The sequence below is a fragment of the Hippoglossus stenolepis genome, unplaced genomic scaffold, assembly GCF_022539355.2.
Source record: "Hippoglossus stenolepis isolate QCI-W04-F060 unplaced genomic scaffold, HSTE1.2 HiC_scaffold_34, whole genome shotgun sequence".
Taxonomy (NCBI): Eukaryota; Metazoa; Chordata; class Actinopteri; order Pleuronectiformes; family Pleuronectidae; genus Hippoglossus; species Hippoglossus stenolepis.
Window position 1 is genome coordinate 12,191 of NW_025899755.1, and position 10,332 is coordinate 22,522.

General features: G+C 41.7%; 1 protein-coding gene across 1 annotated transcript; it reads right to left on the reverse strand.

The window, feature by feature from the left end:
* Positions 1 to 146: 146 nt before the first annotated feature.
* Positions 147 to 10,016, reverse strand: LOC118104043 (centrosomal protein 43). The gene is made up of 15 exons (XM_047339225.1): positions 9,876 to 10,016; positions 9,448 to 9,585; positions 5,801 to 5,899; positions 5,703 to 5,715; positions 5,592 to 5,661; positions 5,231 to 5,292; positions 4,528 to 4,589; positions 4,311 to 4,376; positions 3,962 to 4,125; positions 3,378 to 3,425; positions 1,688 to 1,791; positions 1,411 to 1,473; positions 583 to 616; positions 415 to 502; positions 147 to 321 (listed from the first exon to the last, which is right to left on the reverse strand). Exons 1-15 carry the CDS (start codon positions 9,999 to 10,001, stop codon positions 250 to 252), a joined length of 1,209 nt encoding a protein of 402 aa, XP_047195181.1. The 5' UTR covers positions 10,002 to 10,016; the 3' UTR covers positions 147 to 249.
* Positions 10,017 to 10,332: the final 316 nt, after the last annotated feature.

Genomic DNA, 10,332 nt, shown 5'->3' on the forward strand with positions numbered 1-10,332 from the left:
TGTAAGGGTTAGCGTATATATATATATATAGATACACATGTGTGTGTATACTTGATTCCAATTAGGTTTTATTACAGTAAGACAAACAGACAAAGAATCTCATCGACGGCTTTGAGTCATTTGCTAAATAAATCTGAAGAAAACAATTATTCCATACAAATCAATTTATTTGTCAAGTCAAACTGTACACACTTAAATGTTGACGACACAAACAGGTGCATGGTGGAAGAGTGATGCATGATGGGAGTGTCAGGACACCTCCTCCATGTAATCAGCGGAGTGACTGAGCTGAGACACACTCAGGTCCTGAGTCTCATCGAGCTGCAGAAGAAACAAGTTAAAGAATGTTACCACCGGAAAATGAAATCATCATCACGACCGATCTGACATCACAAACACTTATGACATCATCACCTTGTCGCTGCTGTCGGGTCCCTCAATGGAAACTTCCTCGATCTCCTCGCCGATGCTCAGCTCGCTCCTGGAGAGATCTGAGCGATGACTGACATTTTTTTTCTTTAATTAATCAAAATAAAGTAAAAGATCTTAAATGCCATTAAGTAAAATATGTTTCAGTCTCACCTGTTGAAGTCGTCGTCATATTCAACATCTTCATCTGTAAAAACATTTAAATTTAATTCAGGTTCTAATACACTTCAGAAATGTTATGGTACAGCTGCTCTGGTTGACATGGTCCTCACCTCCAGTGAAACCTTCAGGAGTTACCTTTGATCTGGATTTGTCCTTTGATTTTCATTAAAAACTAATTTGTAAGACTCCATTCTTTCACTTACATAAAACATTTCAAGAACCGAGACTAGAGACCACATTTCTCCTGTATTAGCTTCACTACACTGGCTTCCTGTTACATTTAGAATATAATTTAAAATTCTCCTCCTCACTTAATAATATGGCAGCATCATATCTTAAAGAGCTCACAGTAAATATACAGATTGAACTCTGGACGCTGAAACTATGGGGGAGACACACAGGCGCACACATCCTCACTTCTTTCCTATTCTTTGGTTATTTTTGTTTACGTAGTTTCATGTGAAGTCCAACATGTTCTTTAGTGTTCTTCTCTTTACTGTTCCAAATGTTGGTGTTTTAATAAAACCCATAAGTATAGAATGTCGGGGACACACTTGACTGCTTCACAATAGTCCTGGTGCTTTATTGTTAAACATCCAGGAATGAGGCAGCAGCTTGTGAATGTTTTTTTACTATATGAAACTGTTTTTTACTTTTACTTACTCTCCTCGTACATTTAACTTTTCAACCCCTGTATAAGAAAAGACGTTTATATGCTAGTGTGTTTATAATGGAACTGGAAAGATGATAAAAAATGGTTATTTTTAAGATTGTTGTGAGACAATGTCTGACTTTAGCTCTGAGAAGACAGCATCTTACCGAAATGAAAAGATCCAGTTTTATCATTCGAGGCCTTCGAGTCTCTGAATCCTTTTGATTTTCCTTTGAGAAGAATAAAAACATCAGCATCAGAAAAACATCGACCTCCTGACGTTTCCTCTCACATCATCATCAAGATCATTTTTTTAGCGCCATCCTCAGGACAAATGGAGTACGTTTAGTTCCAACAACCTTCGGGGACAGATCTGGATGTGGTCTGCTGTCATGACCTCGACAGCCTCTAGGGAGTGCTGCAGATGTTTAGAATCAAACTGACCATTCCTGCTGTTACTCTGCTCTGCACTGTTTCCACCTCCTGGTCTCGGTGCATCGGAGGGGGCCCCTGCAGGACTCTCTCTGGCCCCAGATGCCTCAAGCTTCCTGCAACACAGACAGCACACAGTCTCAATTCAATTTGTATAGTGCCAAATCATAATATACATTATCTCAAGGCCCTTCACAAAGAAGGTCAAGATTATAATAATTAAGGGCTTTATATGCAAGGAGCAGGTTCTTGATATTCTGAGTTTTACAGGGGAGCCAATGCAGAGAAGCTAAGAGCAGTAATATCATCTCTCCTTCTAGTTCCTGTCAGCACTCGTGCTGCAGCATCTTGGACCAACTGGAGGCTTTTCACAGACTTACTGGGACGTCCGGAAAATAAAGAACCACAGTAATCCAGTCTAGAGGGAACAAATGCATGGACGCGTTTCTCAGCTTCCTTCTGAGACAGGATGTTTCTGATCTTCATAATATTGTGCAGGTGGAAGAAAGCTGTCCTAGAGACTTGTTTTATATGTTGGTCAAATGTCCAGGAGCTGGGGGCCAAACTAGCACCATCCAAGGGGACTATCTGGTCAGACAGTGTTTCTCTGAATTAGGGACGTGTTGATGAGGTTTCTAACACGTGACGGACGTGAAGCTGGAAGAACACAAATATCTCAGGATGAAGAAGAGGAGCCGTACACGTAGAAGACGAAGACGTCAACTTGGAAACACGAGGAGGTTCCAGATCTTCTGGTGATGAGGGCCGACGCCGGTGTGGATGAGCTGTAAACAACAACACTGATCTTTCCACAGCAGAGTTTATACGTCATGTCCGGCCTCCTGCTGCTCTACAGGCTCCGCCCCTCGCCTGGATGTTCCCCACATGTTCCTGTTTGAACGAGTCGGACCCGACAACCTGCTGCTGCTGCTTCACAAACACCAACTACACAACATGTCCAGACGATATTTCACAGAGTTCATGTTTCAAAACAGTTCTTCATAACATCTCGCTTGAGACTTTTACATTACATGTCATTTAGCTGACACTTTTATCCAAGCGACTTACAATTAGTGCATTCAACATCTATGAGGGGCCATTTTTTTTGGGGGGGGGGCATCATCTTGCCCAAGGACACTTTGGCATGGGCTGGGATTCGAGCTCCTGACCTTCTGGTTGGAGGACAACTGCTCTACCCCTTCAGCTACAGCCGCGACTTCAGTCCAGTTCTGCTGATACTTTAAAATCAAATGATTTCAGTTTGGAACAAAGTTGATTTGATTTATGATAAACCACAGATTCTACTAATCTGTAGTTTATAGAAATATAAATATTTTTTGAATGATCAGTTGGATGATTTATCTTCAGAGAGTTGATAATCAATAACGGGGGGACAAAGACAAATCGGGTACAAAGTCGGAAGTAAGGAAACATCTGGAATAAAAGGATGGGGGGGGGACAGGTGAGATGAGTCAGTCTGTCAAACGTCCTGCTCTGGGGTCATGTTGATGACACTTCACAATAAAAGCAGTTTAATGTGATGTCAGGAGCTTCTATTGTGAAAATGCTGACTTGTTTTATTTTTCGGAATAATCAGAAACATCAGACGACTATGTCTGTGTGTTTGATTTTTAATTTGCTGATGATTCACCTAACTACAACCTTTGACCTGTGTCATGTGACGTTAGTGTTTGATACTTACTCTCTCTGACCCTTCATCTTCTCTGTCGAATCAAACTGAGAACCACGACTTCACAGGAAGCAAAGAAAAACACAAGAGAACAGATCTTCATTATCTTCATCACCATGAAGCACAAAATACAATCGAACCATGACTCAACAAAAACACACCGAAGGACACGTCCACACATGTTTAACCTCTAACCACTGAACTAAATATATGACTTTTTTCTTTGCTCCACTACTTTCTGACACCGTAGTGTTATCAACACGCTTCTCGCTACACATAACGAAACATGATGATGTCATCATGAGCATTTAATGGGATGTCAATCAATGTCAGTGTCAAAGAGAATCATGCTGCAAAGAGAATGAATGTTCTATTATATAAATGTGTATGTGTGTATATATGTTTTATATATTATTGTTACTATATTAACCTTTGGTCTGTTTCCAGAGGGCTGAGTCTCAAAACAACATTAATGTGGTCACGTGTTCACATCAGCTGATGAGATCACAGACTTAAGTTTTATTCTGAGAGAAAATCCCTTGAATATTAAATCAGTATCAATATGATCTGAAATCAGGAGATGAACGTGATCTCACCAGCCGTACGTCTTCTGTGGTTTGGGCAGGGGGTCGTCAAAGAATGAATCTCCTTCGTCAAGGTCGTCTTCCACCTCCAGGTCCACACGCTCGCTCTGAAAGCCGAGGAAGGACACCTCCTGCTGGATGTCTCCTTTACCCAGAGACATCACGACGTCAGAGTCCTGTCAGACGTTGATAAAAGATGATGACGGATGATTCATCAAGAAAATGAAACCCAGATGAAGTTGTAGACTGGTCTTATTTCTAGATGATGAGGAGTTTGACACATGATCTATGACACACACACTCATTCTGTGACTTCATGCCAAACACGCACACACTCAGCTGAGACTGAAACCAAACTCACCTTACAGATGGGTGGAGAGGTGGTCGCCGTCTCAGCAACAAGGCCGACATCAGAGTCCTGACCGACCTGAACCAAGATGAATGTCAGGAAGATCAGATGAAGCCTGAGATGATTGTTTTCATCTGTGTGTGTCCACATCAGGGTCAGGGGTCAGGGTCAGGGGTCAGAGGTCAGGGTCAGAGGTCGGCAATGTGAAGCTGCAGATTAAGTGTCTCACCACAATCCTGCACTGAGCGAACAGACGCTTGAAGATTCCCAGAAAGAGCTGGAAGTCTGCCGCTGGGAACAAACAGCACAAAACACTTCAGATTAAATCACCACCAGGGGGCGTATTCAAAACAAGAGTCAGATTTTTCACGTCTATCGTGTCTGATGTTCGGGTTGAAATATTTGAGCTCCGGCGAAAAAATTTGCATCCAGACAGCCAATCAGTGCTGAGAATGAAACTCACCAAACTTAGTTGTGGCGCCGACCTGAGCTAGAGGGTGATCAACCCGGTTACTGGTCGGCCTCAGTTAGTGCCGGAAACAAAATTCATCCAGACACAGCTCCTGTGGGAGTCGGTAAAGCCCCAATCTGTGTGCTCTTCCTAATGGGCTCGTGGAGCGCTGGCTTCTCTGCCATTTCCACAACATGTACAATGCAGCAACTGTAGTCGCTTCAGCCAGTATTCCTCCTACAGGATACTCACCGCGGGTTTTTATTTGCATGAATAAACCCAAACGATCCCGAGGCGCAAATCGCGCATTTAGGGCTTTGCGAAAATTCACTTTACGTTCTGTGTGAATGCAGCTTTACGAAGCTTTCAACAGTAAACACTCTGGGGTCATCATGTGACCTGAGGCTAAAAGGACCTGATACCAGGTCAGCAGGAGGTGTGACATCAGCTGATGTGATGAGGTCACAGATTTAAGTCTTACTCTGGGAGTGGCTTCTGTCGGCAGCTCGGAGCTCATCAGTGACAAAAGTCTCCAACATGTTCCTGCAGGTCACAAACAACAACTCTCAGTATTCTATTAGCTGTTAGCAGTTAGCAGTTAACAGTAAGCAGAAAGTTAAACCAAACAGATTCATGAAGCAGCATGGCGATTCATAAAAAATATGAGATTCCTAAATAGATTTTTAAGCAGAATCAGTGATGTCTTTTTTACTAGTCAAGAATTTCCCACCTCATCTTTTTGAAAAATATTATTTTACCATTTTATTGTTTTACTTCTGTTTTATGTTGATCTATAATCAATAAAAATGTTTCAATGAAAGGTTTATTGAAATATTTCCTACTTGTTCAAATTGGGAAACAGATCTGCGAAGATGCTCTTCAGATCTTCTTTGCAGACAGAGCCACCCGCTCCTGCAGGGGGCAATAAGATAGTAATCAACACCAAACAATGCCGCCTGTGATTGGCTAGAGGCAGATGACATCACACATAGGTGAAAAGTAAGCAGGGTTTTCCCAGCCGGTGTAAGGGTTAGCCTTAAATTCTCTATGCAGGAAAAACCCAGGGTGAGGTGAGGTTTGGAAAAAGACTCACCTTGTCGTACAAGTCAAACTTCCTGCGAGCGTTTGTGATCTGTTTGTGAGACGGTTCCTACGAGAGATGAAGACACACGAAGGTTTCTTAAAGCACATGAAGAAACAGAAACCAGCTGTTTTAGATTGTCCAATCAGATTCAAACAATGAAACTCTCAAACGTTCACAGACTCAAACGTTCAAACACACAAATGTTCAGACTAGAGATGAAACAGTATGAACATTTTGTCTCACAATTATAGTGACCAAAATGATCATGATTATCAGTATTATCACTGTCACGACCCGGCTCAGAAGCCGTGACAAGATATAGGTAGGCGGTGGTTGAAAGCCAAAAAAAAGTAATTTGTTTAAATAAAATTATCAGAGACAACGAACAAAGCACAAACTGAGAAGGCCATGAGGTGTGTTCATCAGTGGGATCAGTAGTGTGTGTGTGTGTGTGTGTGTGTGTGTGTGTGTGTGTGTGTGTGTGTGGGGAAGGATGTTGGATGGGTAAGAACAAAGCCACGATGAGGCATAAAAGTCAGGTGAGTGAGGAAGGGCTTTTATAGGAAGAACACTGGGCCCAGGTGCTTCCAACTCCGAGAGTCTCCGCCCACCAGTTGCCTGCTACATAACATCACAGAATAATAGGTTAAATAAGGCAGGGGCCGTCACAATCACGGTATTGTTAAAATTCGCTGTAAATGTTCAAAAGTTATTATTTCAAAGTTTTATATTGACATAATTAAGGCTGGGTGATATGGCCTAAAACAAACATTGCAATGTTTTTAGGCTATATCGCAATATATATCTTGATATTTTGAAATCTCCTCTAAATCACAGTACAAATGTTAAATTCATAAAAGGACAGGGAGTGGCTAAGCTAGCGGAAGATAGCATTTCCAACGGTCCCTGAATGCACCTCGTCAGAAGAGATCAGTGGACATTTACGTTTAAAACACGGTGTAAATGACCTCGTTTCGAGACGAATATAAATGTCGGGGCTTCTGATCATTGAGCAGCTGTGGATCATAGAGGAAACTCTGTTTTCACAGTTTGTTTACACTGTTCAACAAAGTCACTGACCGGCTGCTTCACGTGAACGCGCCTCTGGTCTCACTGTGGAGTGAGTGGGGGCGGAGCCCTGGGGCCTGTGTGTGTGTGTCACAAACACAGTAGCAGGGGCAGCCCCCAAATTATATTACTTAAATAATAAATAAATAATAATGTCCACATCAATGCACTAAGGCTAATCACTCACAAATATAACTGATCTTTATAAAAACCTGCTGAATTCTTATTTATGTTCATGGATAAACGAGGCGTAGCTTCTTCTGCAACAAAGAAGTTAAAACATGTGTCACGTCCTAATCTGCAGGATGAACCTCTCCTGTCTGCAGGAGTGTGTGTGTCTTTTCTAACGTGTTTAAATACGTGTCTCATAAACTCTTGATCGAATCAAACAAACATGTTAATCAGGGCCATAGACGCTGTGAACGGTATCGGTCGATACTACTAATAACGGACCACCCTTAGTTTAAATACTAAAACGTTCAAACACTCACAGACAAATGTTGAAACACTCAATCTTTCATAGACTCATCGGGGTGTATGTATGTTATTCTCTCATGGTATGTTCTTTTCGTATGTGTACCATGTTTTGTGTTATGCTTTGAATACAATTTTTATAAAAAACTAAATATAGTTGAGTCAGTTTCCAGACTCAAACCCAGAGGATTTGATGAAAAAAATAACTTTGAATGGACCTTTAACTGTCATCAGTGTCCTGTGATGTTACGCTGTAACCTTTGGGGCTGCGTGGCGGAGAATTTCTATTGGATGATTCTTGTAACTTTCATTTACACACATTATCAGAACTCCACTGTTGGGACCAAGTATTTGTGAACTATAGTTTGGGCCTACATGTGTAGCCAAAGTCTGACCACATGTTTCTTTGTTCTGAAGACAAAGGAGAGCCTCCAGAACTCAGTCTCCCAGAGGCTTCAACTTCACACCGAGGTGTTAAAACTGCCCCTGGACACAACTTTCAACCGCCATTGGTCACTCTGGGCCCCATGACCCATGAGGCCACCAGGCCAATATGAGCCCAGTTCCCTCTCTCTTCTTTCTCCTTCTACTCTCTTCTCCTGGAGGAGAGGTGTAGCTCTCCAGCTCACCCAGCCAGGGAAACTTCCTCCCTACTTAAGCTCTACCAACCTTCAAGCAGACCTGCCTGAAGCAGACTGCTAAAAACTTCCAAAAGGCAGCGACGCGAGAGCCTGCCTAAGAACTTCAGAACAAAAGAGCTGCTTCAACAACGTCCTGCCAGCAGAACCACAAAAACCACAAGGAGCCACAAACCAGCAAGACCACTTCACTGGACTTCAAACAGCACATCAAAAAGGACCTAACCCTAACACCGCTGGGCTTAATAATTACACTAGGCTAAGCAAAGACTGTTCAATTCTATTCATGTGATATTTATAAGTTTGATTTGTGTTGCTGGGATATTTTGATAATACGAATTCTCTCCTATCCGGCCCAGCTCAATCCCCGCTGCCACCGCGCGAATCAGCTGTTCTAGAGGCCACGAACACAATTCACTTGTCTTCCCGGAAGGCGCCGCTCGCGCATCAACGAACCGCGGACCAGCAACAAGTAAGAGGCTTATGTCTGGGCAGAGACTAGTTTAAACATTAGCGTGTTATTATTTGAGTGTATATTTCTGTAGGACCAGGGTTAGGGTTAGGAATCTGCTTTTCCGGCCACATCGCGGCACTGTTTACCGTTAGACCAATTTTGCGGAGATTTTAACCCATTAAAAGATCGGTACACAGCTGGACGGATCTTAGTTCGTCCGCTTGGGTACCGAGTGGTGGAGTCCCCGCAGAGTTGTCTCTGGCGGTGTTTGAGATCTCCTCTGATCACTCTTTGCATGTTTCCTTTTCTCTCGCTCTCTCTTTTCTCATAAACCCGCCTGCACACACGTTCCGACCTGCATCCACATAATTCACTGTTCATTTTACAATCATTAATAGTAAATATTGAGATTTTATGAGACTGATCTTTACAGATTGATTGTTGGTCCCTGATACCAGGGTGGTGCCCCGTCTTTGATAAATTGTAATTACAAATTGTATTCTTAATTGATAACTTTGTTTTTAATTAATAATTTTTATAAATAATTGTATTATTTTAATAATCATATTTTATGATTATTAATAATTAGCCAACGTCAAGTCTACCTACTATTGCACAACATAAATGTTTTCTTTAACACAAATGTTTTCTTCATTAATGTTGCATAGGTGTGGATTTTGCCAACTTCTACACTGTCAAGAACTCCATATCCTTCAACTTTGCTAACTACTTATGTGGTAATTTTGGTTTTAGTTATTAATTTAATTATCAATCAGAGTTCCAAATTTGTAGTTAGTACTTTCATGAGATTTAATCAATAAATAGGGTTAATGTTTTCCCTTCCTTTGAAGGGTGGTGCCCCGAGGTAACTTAAATCAATTAAAGTTATTATTTTTCTGATAACCAAATTTAATGGTGTCGTGCTTAAGGTATCATAATCACAACACCACTTTTACTTGTCTGTTTTCACGTCCACTCACCTCCAAACACACACTGTGTTTGTCTCTGCGTCGCCCTCTATTGACCAGCTCCAGCAGCAGAGGACACTTCCTGTTCACCTCACATTCTGACAGATCCAGATCTCTGCAGACCAGGTCCCGACTGTCCACACCGTTCATCTGCAGAAACAAAACATGAAATGACACAACACAACATGACGCACACAAAATGACACCACGAAACAACACAAGCCGACACAACACAGCATGACTCAACATGACAGAGCGTGACACAGCATGACAGAACAGACACAACATGACAGAACAGACACAACACAAACTTTATGTAAACTTCAGGCAGAGATGAGCTGACAGAAAATTGTCAACATGTCTGTGTTCATACAAAAAGTACAAACTGTCACATACGACTCAGAGCTGTGAGTCGGACTGAGGTCAGAGGTCAAACTCACCAAGTTGATCTCTGGCTGAAACACTGCGAGGGAGAAGTCCAGGTTGAAGACCTGCAGGAAGTCCACGATCAGACTGGCGACAAGACGACCTGCGGCGAGACAAACAGAGTCAAGAGCGGAGCACATGAGCTTCTTGTAGATATCATGAACAGCATTCTGACTAGTTCAAACTTAATTTAAGGTATCTTTAATTGAGGTGAATCAAAGATACATTGACCTTGAATTATGACTAATCAGAATAAAATTGTAGCTGTCTGAAACTGGAATTATCATCATAATAAAGTTACAGATATCTGTAATATATATAGAAAGAGCCTTGTACAAAAAGACTAAACTGCTTTTTGGATAAACTGCTGGAAAGAACAAAATAGCTTTCGTCCTTTTATCCAATTAATAATTGATTGAAAAGAAAAATCAACAGATAAATCGATCATCAAAAAAAGTTGTTAGTTGCAGC